Below are 19665 nucleotides of genomic sequence, written 5' to 3'. Positions count from 1 at the left end.
CCATGTTAGGTTGATTTCTTTCCCTCAACGCTGGAAGCAATATTTGGGTAAGAGTGTGGAGGGTTAAGAATCTGCATCACGTCTCTGGCCAGATGTCCAACGGTTTTGTTATTGGTTCACATCACATTCTAAAAATAAAATTAAACAAGAATACTTAAAAAAGTAGAAAAACAGAGGGAAAAAACAGTTCTCGAGAATTTTACGAGAAAAAAGTCTGAATTTTAGGGGAATAAAGTCTAAAGACTATTTGGAGGGAAAAAAATATTTTTAAAAGCATAAAGTTTAAATATTAAAGAAAAGGGATTTTATTTTCAGTCATAATATTTTCATAAACAAAGAACACAAAAAATAAAGTTGCAATTTTTGGAAAATTAGGTTAGTAAAAGTACAATATTGGATTAAAATACATTTTCAGTGTGGTTCAGCATCCCTTTGCCTGTATACAACATAATATGCGTGCATGGCATTTTGTTCATTATTTCTGGCAGGAACACTTTCTCAACAGTCGGGATGCATTTCAGGCAGATGTGTAATCATCCACCAAACTTGGCAATGGTGTTATGGCTGACATTACAATGCTAATACTAAATGAAAAGAATAATTACCAAAGTAATAGATCCCCATCTGGGACAGAGAGTGAAAAGAACAAAATGAGAGTGATAGAGTGAAAACTCTTGTGAAAGTCATCTATTTTAGAATGGTGGTCAACCTCTGATTTGTTCAGGTGTCCAAATTGTGGCCCTTTGCGGCCTGTGGCACATTCTCAAAATACTATTTAACAAGAAAACTTTGGGAAAAAAAATGAGGCAAAAATGGAAACATTTGCAGTACATAAAGTCAAAATATTAAGAGAAAAAAGTTGCAATCTAACACAATTTTGAATGAATAGCATGGTAATATGAGGAAAAATAATGTCTTTTTAGTAGCATTAAGTTTTTTTTAAAGTCCTAATATCAAGAAAACAAACAACAAAGTTGTAATATTTGTCAAATGAAGCTGTGTAAAAAGTTCTGTGACAGGAATAAAGTCAAAATGTGGGAATAAAGTTATAATTATGAAAAGAAAATTTAAATAAAGAAAGTTTAAATAGTTGGAAAATACAGTGGAATTGGAAAAAAGAGGTGTAATTTTACAACGTCAAAACATTAAGCAAAAACGTTTTATTCTAATGAGAAAAAAGTCTCAATTTTACTCATAATATGAAGAAAATGAGGAAAATTTATGTAATTTTAGTAGCAGAGTTGAAATTAAAGAAAAAAAACACTGTATTTTTTAAACTTTGTAATATTATGGATGGATTGAAATATGAAACAAAAAACAAAATGAAGTTGTAATTTTTTTTTAAATTAGGTGGGGGAAAAATAATAGTATGGGAATAAAGTTAAAATATTATGGGAATAAATCATAATATTATGAACAGAAAATTTACAAAGATTATTTAAGAAGAAAGTTGAAATATTTTGGGGGAAAAAAACTCAGCAAAAATGGGAAAAAAAACCCAAAAGACCGAAGTTCATACTAATATGCTTTTTCATGTCTGTCACAAGGCTGAAAAAACGTTTTTTCTTGAAATATAACTTCTTAGCATATCTACATTGCAATGCTTGACAAAATATCAAAGTGGTCCTTGCATCCTTTCATTTTTCCCTATGTGGCCCTCGCTGGAAAAAGTTTGGCGACACCCCTGAATTTATCCAATCCACGGTCAAACTGTTGAATCACAAAACTTTTTAACTGTTCAGGCAAGGTTTTAACTCACAATTTAACATTTCTGTCATAAAACTTTATGTACCACACACTTCTTTAGTATCATAAAAGTGTAAAAACAAGTTAACTGCTTCCAGACAACAGACTGGGAAGCGCTCTGTAGTCCCCATGGCAGTGACGTTGACAGCATGACGCACTGCATCATAGACTATATAAACTTCTGTGTGGAGAACACTGTGCCCTCCAAGTTGGTGTGGTGTTTTCCCAACAACAAACCCTGGGTGACCTCTGAGATTAAGGCCCTGCTGAATAAGAAGAAGAGGGTCTTCAACTCGGGGGACAAGGAGGAGCTGTGCAGAGTCCAGAGGGAACTCCGGCATAAGATCAGGAAGGGGAAGGACTGCTACAGGAGGAAACTGGAGAAGCGGCTGGATGAGAATAATGCCAGGGAAGTCTGGAGAGGCCTGCAGACCATCACAGGCCATGGTAAAGGAGTGGGGAGAAACCAAGCCAGTGGGGACAAGATCTGGGCAGATGAACTCAATCTGTTTTTCAACAGATTTGAGTCTGCCCCCCCTCCCTCCCCTACCAACTCACCACTCTTCACCCCCACATCCCCATCCCAGCCATCCTCTACCCCCCTCTCTATAACTGATGATCAGGTGAGACGTCAGCTGAAGAAGATCAAGGCAAGGAAGGCCCCGGGACCGGACAGCATCAGCCTTAGAATCCTCAAGGACTGTGCTGACCAGCTCTGTGGAGTTCTCAGGCACTTGTTCAATCTCAGCCTGAGCCTGGAGAAAGTCCCGGCCCTGTGGAAGACCTCCTGTGTGGTCCCGATACCAAAGACACCGCGTCCCAAGGAGCCTAACCACTTCAGGCCTGTTGCCTTGACCTCTCACCTGATGAAGACCATGGAGAGAATTATCCTGCAGCACCTACGACCCATGGTGGGCACTCAGCTGGACCCCCTGCAGTTTGCTTACCGGCCTCGGATCGGAGTGGACGACGCAGTGATCTACCTGCTGCATAGATCACTGCTACACCTGGAGGACAGCAGGAGCGCTGTGAGGGTCATGTTTTTTGACTTCTCCAGTGCCTTTAACACCATCCAGCCGTCACTGCTCAGAGTGAAGATGGAGAGTGTGGGAGTAGACCAACACCTGACTGCATGGGTTATAGACTACCTCACCAACAGACCACAGTATGTGAGGCTCCGTCACTGTGTGTCTGACATGGTACTCTGCAGCACAGGTGCCCCTCGGGGTACGGTGCTCTCCCCTTTCCTCTTCACCCTCTACACCTCGGACTTCACACACAACTCCACACAGTGTCACATCCAGAAGTTCTCCGATGACACAGCCATTGGTTGTGTTTCAGAGGGGAATGATCTGGAATACAGGACGGTCATCCTGGACTTTGTCAGCTGGAGTGAGCTTAACCAGCTGCAACTCAACACCAGCAAGACAAAGGAGATGATCATTAACTTCCAGAGGAAAACATCTCACTTCACACCGGTGAACATCCAGGTAGCGGACATAAGAGTTGGTAGACAGCTACAAATTCCTGGGTGTTCTCCTTAACAACAGACTGGACTGGTCCGTCAACACCCACGCCCTCTACAAGAAGGGCCAGAGTCGCCTCCACCTGCTGAGGAGACTGAGGTCCTTTGGTGTGTGCAGGACTCTTTTACGGACCTTTTATGACTCTGTGGTGGCCTCAGCCATCTTCTATGCTGTGGGCTGCCGGAGAGGGGGCAGCACGGACAGGGACAGGAGCAGGATCAATAGGCTGATCAGGAGAGCGAGCTCTGTCCTGGACAGTCCTCTGGACTCCGTGGAGGAAGTGAGGGAGAGAAGGATGTTGGCTAAGCTGACATCCATCATGGACAACACCTCTCACCCGCTACATGACACTGTGGGTTCCCTTAGCAGCTCTCAGCAGCAGACTGTTACACCCACGGTGTAAGAAGGAGAGGTTCCGCAGGTCCTTCATACCGACCGCTGTCAGGCTCTACAACACCTGCACCACCTGAACCATGTTGTAGTCAATATGTATTCTTTACACTGTATTCTTTACTTGCGTATCTTGCTTGCTGCTGTAACAAGTGAATATCCCTGCTGTGGGATAAATAAAGTACAAATACAATAACCATAAATCTGCTATTGGGGAAAAAACTGAAAAAAAAAAAGAAGTCTACTCACCCTTTGTTTTGACGAGCAGCGATGGATACCAAAGATCTCGCCTGACGTGTAGCATGACAAAAGTTCAAACTTTGTAGTGGCAGATTTCTGACAATCTCAATTCTATGAGGACAATATGCTTTTCACTTCAAAACAACTAATGAATAAGATACCATTTTTGGCCTACGTCAAGATCTCCAGTATTGCAACAATTCCATTTTAACATGACTTCAATGAAAACAATATTTACAGCAGCAGATGTTACGGGAGGATGGATACTATGATTCTACTGTGCCACCGAGTGGGATATACAAGGTGGGCCATAAGTTTCCATATATGGGAAAAATACTCATTCATGTTGGACAACTGTTTTTATTTACTGTATGTAATGTGCTCTATATGACAACCATTGGTTCAAAAACACATACTGTACGTGCTTTCCACAGCTGATGAACTTGCATTGGCACAAGTTATGCTTGTAATGGTGTTGGTGATTCATTCCTTGAGAAGATTTATGTCTCTTATCTTCACCTGATACACCATGGCCTTCTAGTGCCCAGAAGACAGAAATCAAGAGGGGAGAGATCTGGGGATCTGATCTGAAACAGAAAAAAATATACATTTTCCTCTGTATGGAAACCTATGGCCTACCCTGAAATCCCCTTTTTCGTGAGACAATATTTATAAAACGCCATTTTGTAAACATGACAATGTGCAGCAGCAATCTGATAAAATCAACGTTTATTATAAAAATACAACCAATCAGGTCACACAGGTGTTCTATAGCAGTGGTCCCCAACCTTTTTTGATCCACGGGGTGGGGGGTGGTCGTACATTATAGCGATCTAATTTATGTTATTTATTATGTATTGTATAAAACTAAGACATGAATAACATCAAATTAAAAGCAGAAAATGAATGCCGACCCACCATCCACCAGTTCAAGTTCCAGACAAGTTTTTCCAGAGAGATTATTACATCCTGTTTGACGTGTGTGGTAAAGGCAGTGCGCTAGCATGAATTAACTTGAGACAAATGTGCACATTAGCACTCAATAAGTCATCAAAACTTACCTTTATGCATTCCCACATAGTATCAGCATTTGAGACCAAATATGAGGAGAAAGAAAAATTGTAAAAATACAGTAGTAGTCTATCTGTGCGGCATGAGAAAAAAGTTAGCACACGCACAATGGACATGCGTCAAGTGAGACGGATATAACAGAGAATCCGGCCACTTTTCAAAATAAAACACCAAAAATGAAATAATCTAAATGGCTGCGGCCCGGGGGTTGGGGACCACTGTTCTATAGGACCATTTAATCCAATTTGACACCTATTACACAGGTTAACCTGGTCGGTCACATCAAGTGATTTGAGCTTGGATATGATATCAATACAAACATGCATGACGATGTAAGGTTTTCTCAGGCAGGAAGTGAAAGTGACGGTTTTCCACACATTACGCTCATTAGCCATTCTTCTCAAATACACCAAACCTTCTCCCTCCATCACCTACTGCCTTTTGTTTTGGGAAGGGATGTGACAAAGTGTGTGTGTAAAATGAGGTCAGTGATAGTGATGCTAATGGGAAATCGTTTGTGACACTAAGCGGACTACGGATGGACACGAACACACACGCATGTACAGTACACGCTCTCTGGCAGTCTTGCCAAGACACACAGATGTGTTGCTAAAGGGTTGCCATGACAACTATTTCCAAGTACGTCTGGGTGATTGTGAGAGTCTCTGTGTGTGCGTAATTGAATTGAGACCTTTGGGACTCTCAAAGAAAGCGACATTTGTACACGTTCAGCGTATTCAGGCTGGGAAAGAGTGACTTTGGTTTGATACTGCTCTAAATGACATAAATTACACACAACTACCAAATGTGTTTAGAGCCTGAAATCAGCTATTTCATTAAGCGTTTAATAACATGATCACACTTAATGTTATTCTGCAAAGTGGAGAGAAGAGATTTGAAGCCTTGCAAGATAAACACCACAAATCCAATCAGAGGCGACAACCATACTATATATGACTCTCAAATCCTAAATGTAAAAATAATGTAATCCTCTAATGGATTCCGTACTCATGCATTTTTGTGGTAGGACCTACATGTGAAAGATTATTGAGTATTGAAACACAATTATAATCCTTAATAGTCATTTGATTTAAATGAGACATTTTATATTAGTGTGCTTTAATTCATGCAAAGGTATTAAAAATGAGCACACTAAAGCTGGTGTACATTTCCTGCTGCTGCTTTTGCTTATGGTATGAATGCTGAGTCAAGCAGTCGCACTAAAGTCATCCTTCGCAATATCGGGGTTCGATTATCGCTCCCTCACTATATTGCGTTTTTCCAGAAATTAAATGACCGCTGTTTTGTGGTAGAGTATGGTCTATTATTAGTTAAAACATCAAGATACAAGTGATATGTAGTATTCTGGTCACTGGGCGGTAGTAAAGACACAAAACATTGAGACATTACCTTAACACTGTATGAAGTCAGCCATGGCATGTCCGACATGATAGAGTGAAAAAAAGTTATCCTCCCATTCCGTGTGGAAGTGGTAAGTTTTTGTCTTTACAAGAAATACATCGGGGCTAACTGGTTAGCATGCTAGCTCACTAGCTTGCTAGCTAGCAGCCGTCTCAAATCCCTGCAGCATAAGAGTTGAGCAATGTGTTGTAAACAGAGAATAACAGGAGTGTAAAGGTGACTATTGGGGTGTTATTTCATGTCTACAGGGCTCTAATAATGTTGAAAACCAGTCATTAGAAAGTCCTAAACAGGTTTTCTGAGCTCTAACTATGAAAATATTCCATTTATTAACAATGAACCCTATATCGTGGAAATTTATTTATCATGGTCGGGTGTGGCTGTGATGAAATGTTGAATGCTAATATTTTAATCATGGATGGTGGGGCGGCCCTGGACTTATTAACCAATATTACAAAGCTACATCCACATTTTTCACTCGCATCAAAACAATTGTGCATAATGCCGTTGTCACACAGCAAAGGAGAAAGAAGAGTTGCAAGTGCATCCATGTAGCTACAGTGTTTTCCCGTGAATTCCACTAGGGGGAGACAGACATCAACACCATTGCTTACAGGGCTGCCAAAGTGTAAAATGTGTAGCTGCACTAAAACATCATGACATAAAAAGCACCTGTATTTTGCATAGGATGACTTCATGGACCACAAATATGACTGTGACAAAAGCAAATAGCAGTAACGGATATGACAAGCGAACACACTTGGAACTGTGAAAGATACATTTGTTCTCGTCGCAATGCTGCGATAACATGATGGATGAGTACTACTTCTTCCAAAAATAATTCTTAGCACAGTACAGTGGACCCTCAAAATTCAAACAATCCGAAAGACCAAAGTTCATACTTACAATATGGAAAAAAAAAACATGATTGGTGACATCACCCAAGTTATCAGTGTATCGTGTGAGATTTCATCAAATTCTGTGAGACTTCAGCTCAGTAAGCATATGAAGGCTGAGCTCCATAAGTGTTTTTTTGTGTTTTTTGTGATTTCACCACAGAAGGTTGTACGTGTATGACTTAAAGGAAACTGCACTTTGCTACGTCATCAAAGCGTGAGTACTTTAATCTATCTTAATTTCTGGACTACAAGATGCTACTTTTTTCACATGCTTCAACTCTGAGGCTCAAACCATGATGCGGCTAATTTATGGCTAAAAGAACTACAGTTCCCATGATGCTTTGAGTGCCGAAACAAAAAGTAGCATTTCCACAATAGAAGCTCTATCACATGTTTTGAAGTCCTATTCAGCAATCGTGTTTTGAAGTTTGATCAAGAGTAGAATTACTACAGCCTCTGATTGGCCCACGGCAGCTGTTGAACTCTGGAAAAAAAGCGTGTCACATCTCACTGGAGCTAATGAGTGACACTAGGACCACCAAGTGTAGGTAGATTTGCAAGGTTTATAGTGTGTCTTACTGTGTAAATATCCCATGTCACAATGCGGACACCTGCGGCTTATAAGTGCGGCCTATATATATATGAACTTTTTTTTTCTGTTTTCCCATTTGCTACGTGCGGCTTATAGGGAATTTACGGTAATCTAGCTTTATTATATTATTGTTATATTATTATAACTTTGCATTTTCAGTTCATAGGTTTTATGATGGGTACAGTTTGACCCAATAACTGAATATTTGTACTCCCATTTTCTATGAGACAAATAGAACTGAAACAAACAATAAAAATCTGAACAAGCATCGTGGAATAGATTGTGTTTGACCTGAGAGGTTCCACTGTCATATAATGTAAATGTGTTTTTAATCTGGCAAGGTTTTAAGAGACCCCAAAATATTTTGAAAAGTTCACATTCTTTATAAAAAAAACTTAAAAAAAAGACTTCATTGACTATCAGGCTTGCAGGAGCTTCCTGAGGTCCTCGTCCATCCCTCGTCTTTGCATCTGCTCCAAGCTGTGGTAACGATGGATCACCTGATCAGCCGTCACGACCACCACCCTGACGCCGTGGGTGTCCTCACCCAGCTGGCAGCCGATGGCCGAGCTCACGACCATGTCGAGGCCGTCGTGGTAGCCGCCCGCATTTCGGTGATAGTGGCCAGAGAAGACCGCCTTTACCCCTGCAGTGAGACAAGGCCAAACAGGTATGAAAAAAGTTTAAAAAATTTCAGGGGGGATTAATTAGTGTGTGCTTATGTTCCACATCTGTGGGGAAATATTACTATAAATAGGCATGATGCCATTTGATTCACACCACGTCCGACCTTACTGTCCTTTAGCCACCCAAATAACAATGAAATGATTAACACCTCAAAGATCAGATGACCAAAATAGGCCAACACAGAGTCGATGTGGTTTAAAATAGCTCACTTAAAAGTACGGAGTGTGTTTAAAACGACATCGTGCTGCTTTACTTCTTATGTTGGTGTTATTTACCTAATGCTCACTTGTACTATTAATAGTAAAGCACTATTTTGTTAGAAAAATCACAGTAGGAGAAAAAGAAAGACAGATTGACAGAGCCTTCCACTTCTTAAAAAATACAGTGACATGCATTAGGGAGCAACGGGTTTCAATTTATTTTCAATTACAAACGGAATTCTCATGATTGAGACGCAGTTTTGGCTCGGCCCTGCAGCAGCAACGCTGTGTCACTGCCATGTAATCATTGACCACTTGAAATTATGTTTGGAACAAACTTTACTTCGAACCAGGACTGAAAAATGATTTGTTTATCTGTGAAATTCTTTCCCACCTTTCTCAGAGGGAACAAGCTGGTTCCTTCTTTTATTAATATTAAAATGATGTGCATTGAATGGAGCAAAAGTAATAAGGGGATGATGTGTTAAGTGCTTTAAGGACAGGAAGTAATTACGGAGAGCTGTGATTTGCTTTCAGTAAATGCAGTCAAGACATATGTAGTCAGGATGAAAAGTTATTACAAAATGACACGGTACTGATGAAAAAAAAATAAAAAACATGTATTTTCAGCCCCTCTCCCCAAAAAAGATGCTAAAAAACTACTGCTGATACTAGCTGACACTGATCGTGAAATTGCCCTGAATCATCATGTCCACCACTCTGCATAATCAAACAGCACCCAGACGACCAAAGGTGACCTAATTTATATGACTATTTCCATGAGAGAACACTGTGCTCACAGTGGACCATTAAATAATGAATCCGCTACAACTTACCAACAGTTACCGCTGTATGAGTCTATATAAAAGGAACCTTATTACCTAGAGCACGCGTGCCCAATACATTGATTGCGAGCGACCGGTCGATCGCAAAAGTAGTGTTGGTTGATCACATGCCATTAAAAAAAACGTCAGCTTTAACTAAGGGTGTCTTGATGCAACCTTTTTCACTTCTAATACGATACTGATATTGTACCCTTGAATATCGGATGATACAGACATTGAGCCAATATAAACACAAATCATACATACTTTTATTACCTATTTTGTAGTGTGGAATGTTGGAAAAGGCTTGATCAAGTGATATTACTCAAACAGAACAATAGTCCACAGCAGTATGTATGTGGAAAACACAGCAAAATTACAGAAGAGACAAGACAACAAGCATATGTTTTTACTCGCGAGGAGAACGGAGGAACGTACCAGAGTTACCTTCCCACACCGCTCTGAATACGCTCTCCGAGTTTCCTCTTTTTTATTTGGGTATTCCCTATCTACAGGGGAACTCTAAGGGTGGGGGTAAGCAAGCAGCTGTCTTTGTTTTGTCTATGTGTGTGCAGTCTCTGGGGTGATTATCAGTAATACATGTGTGGTATGAAGCACATTTCAGCATAGCCTTGAAGGACTGCCACTGCAGCCTGCAGACACAGTGGCGCCTTGAGTCGCCACCTTCTCTGTTGTGGGGTCACAGCAGCATTCCTAAAACAAGCATTTCTAAAGGGCAAGCCCACATCATCACTGCTAAGATATATGAGTGATAATTATATTGCTGGTTAATTTATGCAGTACAGTTCCAACAACCTCACCCATTTACGTCTTTATGCATGTGTAGTTTCATGATCCACAATGCAGCTAGGAATAACCTGGTATATAACCTGCCCGCGGGCACCAGGTTGGTGACCCCCGTCCTACGTGATAGAGTGAAAAAAAGTTATTCTCTCAGTCCGTGTGGAAGTGGTATGCTTCTTTCTTTGACCTTCTTCCCCACTTTGTTTGAAACACTTTCTTAAAGGGATAGTTCTGATTTTTTGACATGAAGTTGTATGACATCCCCATCAGCAGTGTAGTATATCAACAGTGATTTACCCCCCTACTTGGTCCCACGAGTCCAGCTTTGGTCAGATTTCTGTGCCGAGAAACCTAGTTCCCCTTAGTTGTAAAGATTTTGCCTTCTCAGAACAATATGTGTTCAAAAGAGTAATACATTTGCAACATAAAAATCCCTCGTTGAAAAAAATCACACCTCACAAATCGCTCGGCCGTGGCGCTCCATCGTGTACCTTTTACTTTGCGAAACAACACCAATGACGAGGCTCAAAATAATACTGTATATACTGTATGTCAGGATAACTCCTTCTCTCGTCTGTCTTTCATTCCCTCGACTGCAGCTCTCTAAAGGTCCACTCTGCTGTGGAATCATAAAAGGTTCCACCCTGATGTGGATTCATCGTCACTGTCTTTCATTCTTTTGATGGCTCTTCCTTAAAAGGCCTGCTCTGATGTGGACCCATCGCCAGATTGTTGTCAACTCTCTAGTGGTAACCACCAGCACTCTTTGAAGTTGTGGAAATTCAAGTAAGATCGTTTCATCACATCTTTTGTCACTCTTTTTGACCTCCTGTTTTTTTGTGCCGTTTTTGCAGTGTGATTCAGCTGTATGCCTTCCTGAGCAATGCCTCGCTCACTGCTCCGGCTTCCCTGCTGTTTTTTGCTCACACTTAAGTGTCTGCAGTTTGGAGTATGTCTGGGCATGGGCATTCACTATTTGTTGAAAACTCATGGAATGCATTCCAATCAATTATTTCATCGATGATGATTTGTAATAAGACACCTTAGTTATCTTTAGATCTTAAATATTTTATTACCAAGACAATTGTATACAGGACTTTCAACAACAGTTGCAAATTCAGCGACTGTTGCTATATTTAGCGAGTAATCAGAACCCTGTAGCGATTCCTTCTGCTTTCACTTACTGTACTTTTGTCCATATACAGTACTGGTCAAATCTTAGGACACCATTAGATACTGTATATTGTTGCCCTGCGATTGACTGGAGAGCAGTCCAGGGTGTACCCCGCCTCGCGCCTGAAGTCAGCTGGGATAGGCTCCGGCATTACTGCATTACTGCAGACGCTGCGCCAAGCCGCCTATCAACCTCACGCTCCAACCTTTTATTTACAGCGGGATCTTGAACACCACAGCTGCCTGCTCCGCTATTAGTAGTGTATTTTCTCCCGCGGAATCTACCGCCATTGCCACCATTTCCGCGGTTTTATACATTCCTGCTACCCCACCTCACCATTAGCAGTGTTTTGACCACCCGTACTACACGCACGTACGTCTCACATATTTATCCTAGTGCATTTTAGGAGAAACACATTTTAGGAGAAATATTTTTTAGACAAAATGGAAACTAAAATGAGGCTGTGATGAGAATCCGAAATGTGTCTTCTGAGCTGTAAAAGCTTTGAGCAGTAACATTTTCCTCTCCTGCCATCCCGAACACGGTAAACTTGGTGAAGCAAAGCATCGGCTCCAAAATGTGCTGCTTGTGGACTGTCATGGAAAGCGGACTCGCTGCCGCCAGCACACAGGAGTTCAAACTCATTAAACTCCTATACTTCGCATTGAAACGCGCTCACAAATGTTGCTCAGATTGAAGTTACAGATGTCCACCATCTCCTGGTGTAAAACAGTAACTACATGAGGCATCATATTTGTCTCTATGGCTTGTTGCAATGTTGCCCCTCTCACCAGAAGTCAGTTGGGATAGGCTCCAGCATACCGCCACGACCCTAGTGAGGATAAGCGGCACAGAAAATGGATGGATGGATGCTTGCCGCAATTTTTGCGACTTTGGCGCTCAAAGGGTTAAGACCAGTTGAAAAATTGCAAGAATTTACATTTTGCACTTTTGGATCTTAAGGAGGATCTAAGTAGAGCTTCACAATGCAAAAAGAAGAAATGGGACTGAGACAAAAAGCAATTTGAGAAAGCAAATTTGCACTTAAACTCAAATGTAAATTGATCAGATGTAAATCGTTGCAATTTTTCAACTGGTCTTAAAATTCAGGAGTGTAGAACTGTTATTGATGTGCTACTGAACCTCCTGTGAAACTCCCAAAGATGCTTTGATTAATCACGGCACCAAATGAAGCATGTGTGAGTGTTTAAGTGTGTGTATGTACACGTGTCTGCCGATATCCTTGGAAAATCCACGTCCCACACGGACACACACACACAGCAGTAGCAAGACTCCCCCATATGTACACAACATACATGTGACGCAGCCGTGTAGTGAGTTGTTCTTTGTTGTGATTTTAGATCTAACACAGAGTAGGAGTTTGGCATAATGGGGTAAATGTTTATTTGTCAGTTAAGTAACACTGTCTATTAAGCACAAAGCCATGGTTTCCTAGAAGAACTAAACAAACTAAAATTTACAATGTTTTGCTTTGAAGGGAGAAGGAAACAACACAAATACATCAAACCAGGATAGTCCATTCTTTCAGTCTATTGGCTAAGCTAAATAGGTAGCTCCTGATACACATTCACATGTGACCAACGTTGGTAAGTTTAATACTTTTTTTTGCCATTATTAAGTGATGTGTTTAAAAAACTTAACACCTGCAAAAGGTAACATAATTTACAATATTTGCGCACAAAACTAAGGCTGTCTCTCAATTCACGCAATCCCATACTTTCTCTTTTCATTTTCAGTGCGTTTCAGTGTGTTCACACCGAGACGTACAGCAAAATGCAGTGTGCCATTACTACCCAGATGCTGCATTTCAATTACCTTCAATCATCGCCATCTTGGCTACAAGGAAAAAGGACCGAATAAGAACAGTAATGGGATTAATGGGACAGTAATCGGATTAATGCAGTATACAGAAAGGTTGGTCATCTTGCCCGATGAATTCAAATATTTTTGGGGGTTATTCGCTTTAGCCTTCTGACTGTCACACAAATACAAGCAAGTACTGTATTGCCCAGCTTTGGCTGGGATACCTGCCGCTGATGCTGCCCTGTGAGCCTTGAAAACTCAGTCACTCACTCGAATTAAAGCTATTTAACGTGCTACTACCATGAGAAGTTTTTCATGGAATATGTTGCATGATGCAAACTTTACAACACTCTCACAAATTGCATATAAGTTCCACAGAGCAGACATGTTTGTTTGGGTTTGCCACCGTACCCCTGCACATTGAGATGAAAAAGGGGAGGGGGACACTAGCCAAGTCATTAGAGCAGGACATCGGCATTGTGATCGGCATTGAAAGGCATTGATTGTACCTTTCCACTGAAATTGGCCAATACTGAATGGTGGCCAATCGGTGCATCACTAGTACATTGTATACTTATTGAAGCGCACTGACAGAATAATGCATTTGGACAAAAGCTAGGGGCGCTATGTTTAGAGAGCCAGAATTCGTAATACAGATGATGTACAGTTTAGGTTCCCAAAGTGGGGTAATTAAGGTTTATTGTGTGCTTATCATGGTTTACGTTTTAAGTGTGTAGGAGTAGGGGTTACATGACTTCAGGACAAATGTCTGAAGGGGTACGTGCCTGTGAAAAATTTGGGAACCACTGATGCACCGTATGATAATTGATTTCACTCTGTCTTATAAGCGATTCTTCAATAAGTTTCTCACAACAGTGCTGGGAAAGCTGTGCCTGACTAACCTGTCTAATTGTCCATCAAGCAGAATGAGATCTACAAGCATCCTCTCAAGGTACAGCTCACAAGTGAATTGGACTGGATCAACAGACAATTTGAATGTTGTTGGGAAAACATTAGCGCTATGCTGGCACATTCATAAAAACATGGCACAGAACAGGCCCAGCTATGGTATGGGTAAGCTGACCTGAATTCAATAGACCATGTCCCCTCTCAGTCACATCATTGCACATGCATGACATGCGGAACATTTTCACCTGTGTCCTCGTCGGGTTAAAACATGAGCGAGTGTGGTCGGCATGTAGACAAAAGTTGTCCCTATAGACATACTCTTGTATGTGACAGAACCACTAAGCATACACATTTAAATGCTGTTGAGAATAAATTTGCTGATAAATATAAAACATCTGACAAAAAAATGCGCAGGTCCTGTCATGGTAATAGTGCTAGGGGCTGGAGATTACAGATTCATTGTACAGTGTAACGTTATTAATCCGTTCCTTAAGGTCCGACTCAAACCAAAACATACTCTGATTGCATGCATTTTCCCCATAAGGAATAATGCAAATCCAATTATTTCGCCCCGGACAGCCTAAAATGTTAGCACAAAACACTTTTTAATATTTTAAAATTATACTTTTACATCAGAAACAAATTTAAGTGCATATAAATTCATTTAAATGACAAATGAAAGGGATACATTGATTGAAGACCTTGGCTGACAAAAACGGCGATGACGAGCAGTGAAGGAGAGGATATATTCACACCGATGACATCATCGGTACTTCATACTTTGCTACAAGTTATTACTTGAATTCAATAGTATTTCTCACCTTCTTTATCTAAATGCTGGCACTTGCAACTTTCTTTACCTCCATTTTGGGTTATTTTGTAGCCGTGATCAATAAGAAAAGCAGAGACTTGTGGTGAACTGTGTTCGTTTACCAAGAACTACAGAGTCAACCGCTGATAATGTCATAAACGGAGGTGGGGGGCACTGACATTGATTTTCGGTTTCCATGCTAACACGATGTTAACAGGGGCATTTTGTGATAAAAATACGTCACAAACACAGTTGGACTCACGCACTGCATTACAAGTTAATTCATGCTAGCACACTGCCTTTACCACACACGTCAAACAGGATGTAATAATCTCTCTGGAAAAACTTGGATGGAACTTGAACTGGTAGATGGTGGGTCGGCATTCATTTTGTGCTTTTAATTTGATGTTATTCATGTCTTAGTTTTACACAATACATAATAAATAAGATAAATTAGATCGCTATAATGTACGACACCCCGTCACCCCCGGTCCGTGGGAGATTTGTGGGAACACAAGCCGGTCCGTGGGTCAAAAAAGGTTGGGGACCACTGCTGTACACAACCTCATCATGTAAAACACACAATCAAATGCATATGATGCAATTTTTAAGTTAAAGGCAATTGATCAAGCAACTTTTGCTTAAGTCTGCCAGTGGATGCTGACAGCGTGGAGCAGTGTCAAAAAATCCAATATCAACAACAGCTTTCGAAAAGGTTGGACTACTGCTTGATAAAGAGGACAGCACAAGCCCGAGGGCTAATTAGCCTCAAGGCCAAAGTGGCAAAGAGCGACAAAGAAAGGGAATGAATGTTCAATTCTGACACTGAAGAAGACGCAGGAGGAAGATGAAGACAGCGATGAATGTCTTTTCTGGTAGACTACTGTTTAACCACGCATTGTTTGGGAAAAAAAACATTTATTTAAAAGTTTTAGAAAATCTTTCTCTGTAACATCTTTCTGTGAACTAAATATCCTATGTTATAACACGGACACCTGCACCCTACAGACAGGTGTGGCCTATACAGTGGTCTGAAAAAATGTGCCCCCCCTCCCTGATTTTATTTTTTTTGCATGTTTGTCACACTTAAATGTTAAATTACACAAATTAAATTAGTCAATGACAACACAACTGAACACAAAATTCAGTTTTTAAATGAAACTTTTAATATTAAAGGGAGGAAAAATATCAAAGCCTACATGGCCCTGTGTTAAAAAGTGATTTGCCCCCCGTTAAAACACAATTTAACTGAGATTAACCGAGATCTATCCATCCACCCATCCATCCATCCATTTTCTATGCCACTTATCCTCACTAGGGTCGCGGTTATGCTGGAGCCTATCCCAGTTGACTTCGGGCGAGAGGCGGGGTACACCCTGGACTGGTCGCCAGCCAATGGCAGGGCACATATACCCAAAACAAACATTCACACTCACATTCATACCTATGGACAATTTAGAACTTCAGGACCTGGAAGACTTGCTGTGATAAATGGAACCATGAATCCTGCTGTCTACCAAAAAATCCTGAAGGAGAATGTCCGGCCATCTGTTGGTGACGTCAAGCTGAAACCAACTAGGTTTCTGCAACAGGACAATGATCCAAAACAAATAACATCGGCATTGTGATCGGCATTGAAAGGCATTGATTGCACTTGCCACCTCTGAATGGCTGAAGAAAAACAAAATGAAGACTTTGGAGTGGCCTACTCAAAGTCCTGACCAGAATCCTATTGATATGCTGTTGCATGACCTTAAAAAGACGCTTCATGCTCCAATGTGGCTGAATTACAATAATTCTGCAAAACGAGTGGGCCAAAATTCCTTCCCAGCGCTGTGCCATGTTGTTTTTATATTTTACAGTGGTTCAATTCTTTTGACACTAGGAAGAAGTCAAGTCAAGAATGTAAAATGTTACCTTTACAAATTACCTTTATTAATGATCCTGGAACTGATCATTTATTGATACAAAAAAAATCCTGAGTGCAGCAAGAATTGTATTCAAGGCTCTACTGTCTGTCGTAAGTGAAATAGCGGACACGTGAGAGCTCGTTGACAACATCACTTAGCTTTTTCATAAAGTGCTGGTGTAAATCTCTGGCTAAAGTGAGGACGTGATGGTATTTCGTAGCGAGGTTCAAGAACTTTAATCATATATGGTCATGGAAAAAATGATTAGATTGTTTCTACAGTTTATTGATCCATTTTAATGCCTGGTACAACTAAAGGTACATTTGTTTGGACAAATATAATGATGATAATAAATACAGCTCATAAGAGTTGAATTTAAGAGATGATATCTAGCAACTTCCATGGTTTTCCTGATAATAACCAATAACCGCTTAAGTGCTTACATGGAATAGCTATAGCATTGTACTGCCAAAAAATGTAACTCTTATGAGCTATTTTTGTTGTCATTGTTCTATTTGTCCAAACAAATGTTCCTTTAGTTGTATCAGGAATTAAAATGAAGAAAAAATTGAAGAAATAACGGTGGTTAATCATTTTTCCATTACTGTGCTTAAAGCCAGCGTTCTCAACAACTGAATATGGACGTAAGCTCGTGGATCTAAAAACTCCAATCCCATGTGTTACTGCTTTGGCCCGGTCAAAGTTGCTTGCTAGAGGTTGTTTATATGCTGAAGTTATCGGTGTTTGCACTTGTAGATGTAACATTGATTGACGAATGATGCTGCTTTAAGTGCGCTAACATGTTAGAGGTGTTTCCTGCAGCATACCCGATATCCGCGGAACAAGGTCGACACACAACTTCGGATTTATCCACTTGCGTTTGTCTATCCGTAATTTTAACAGGGAAGCCAAAGTGTTCCCAAACAGGAGGCCATAGTGAGACGGGAGGGTCTTCCATCTAAGCTTCTCACTTGCATTTGCCCTGATGCCATTTGTCACGCTTGCAAGCTACTCCCCCTCAGTCAGTAGTGCCCGACACTCAGAGGTGTCCGTGCGGAAACTCGCCCAGAGCTTTAGTTCCTCGTGCAGCGCTTAGATCAGTCTAGTAATACATTTAATGAGAAAAATAGCATAAAATATAACCGAAACGGTACGCAAGTGGACCGAACCGAAACGGAACCGTTACACCCCTAATAAATAAATTATATAATTTGGTTCTGATCAAATTAGGCTTTCTCTGTCACAGTCACTGTCTGTGCTCTACCGAATGTTTGTTTTCTGACCAAACCTTCTTCCATTCTTCTTTTTAATCATTGGGTTGATGAGATGTTTGGAATGTGCAAACAGTCTAATGAAAAGCTACAAAGGCGAACTTCTCAGTTTGGAGACAGAAGACAGCTGCTGTAATTCTCTGCAGGACTGAAAGCCTCACAGCGGGTGGCCTTAGATGCATTGCTGTAGGTTACCTCCGCCTCTAGGTTAATGACAGCTGGCACTCTTCTGGGAAAATAGTTGTGATTTTACATAGACACAAAATGAAAGGGGCATACATCACTTTGTGTACATTGTTATCAAAGTGCCTTGCAGTGCAGTTAGTGTGGGTAGCCCTCCGGGATTTCGAGGCTGCAGTCAGCCAAGTTGAAGGATAAAAATTGTTCTCATTTACTGATGACACCATGCAAAAACAATTAAGCCCTGTGAAATGCGGTATATAACCATACTACGTGTAAGGTTCTTGCTACAGGGGGATGCAAGTGTGTGTCTCCAGAACACTTTTCTCGCTGAGTGGGTAGCTAGCTGAATGAAAACATGTACACACTGGGGTGATAATTCCTCGCCTTGTCTGGGTCGCTATGGAAATCCTATTTACCTGTAAGCGCGGAAACAGTTCCGCTTCTTTCGTGCTTTCTTTTTGATAAACACTCCCATCTGGGGACTGGCCTTTGCTTTGACTAGCAAGAAGTAGGGGAGTGATTGTGGAAGAGGGGAGGGGGGCTGAGGTGTTAGAACATTGAGGGAAAAAAAATTCAGGGTAAGCAGACGGAGTAATGAAAACATACAAAATGTGAAGGGTGGAAATTACATGGAGTGAAATTGAATACTGGTACAGTTGACAGAAAATGCACAGAAACAAGGAGTGGAGTACCTCGTATATAAACATGTATTTCCATGACTGCTATAAACAGCATGTTTTATGCAATTGCTGCATCTGCCGACAGAGACTACCAAAAGACAGGAAAGATGAAAGGAATGTAAAAAATGTTCAAGCCTGTCTAATTATCTCTTGATACCTGCAAACCTTTCTTCGTTGTGGCTTTTTTAATTCACACTCTGTCAAGCCCCTTTCATCTGTTGGTCACCGATTTCCCAGCAACATGATGAGATTTGCTAATTGCATGTTGAATTTCTGTCCTGCGTCTGAACAACCCCTTTGTGGGTTATTACATGGAGAAGCCATTTACACTACCTTTGTTGCTTTCCTCCTTCTCTCCTATGCAAAGTGTGTGCTTGTCAAGAAGAGCCATTGTCATCAACGTACAGGGAAATAATTATGAATCTGAAAAAGTGAATCATGGTAATTTGCATGACATAGAGAAGCAAAATTATCTAGTATGCTGAAGCATCCTGCAGCCACA

The 19665-nt window shown here is 40.8% G+C and overlaps 1 protein-coding gene across 2 annotated transcripts in view; it reads right to left on the bottom strand.

Annotated features, from left to right (window-relative positions):
* Nucleotides 1–2370: 2370 nt before the first annotated feature.
* cpped1 (calcineurin-like phosphoesterase domain containing 1) overlaps nt 2371–19665 on the bottom strand; it is a 67013-nt gene continuing 49718 nt past the window's right edge. The window contains exons 6-7 of one of the 2 annotated variants that reach the window (XR_008569605.1): nt 4964–8532; nt 2371–4489 (exon numbers count right to left, since the gene is read on the bottom strand). Coding sequence is in view for 1 of the 2 variants with exons in the window: in XM_054768191.1 (XP_054624166.1) it covers nt 8306–8532 (227 nt within the window). In the remaining variant the exon portion in view is untranslated. Of the gene's footprint in view, nt 4490–4553; nt 8533–19665 lie in introns of those variants that run through there. The other variant, XM_054768191.1, reaches the window with a different exon arrangement.

This window comes from Dunckerocampus dactyliophorus, chromosome 2 (genome assembly GCF_027744805.1).
Source record: "Dunckerocampus dactyliophorus isolate RoL2022-P2 chromosome 2, RoL_Ddac_1.1, whole genome shotgun sequence".
NCBI lineage: Eukaryota > Metazoa > Chordata > Actinopteri > Syngnathiformes > Syngnathidae > Dunckerocampus > Dunckerocampus dactyliophorus.
The sequence above is the reverse complement of the archived record's forward strand: the minus strand, read 5'-3'. Positions and strand labels throughout refer to the sequence as shown.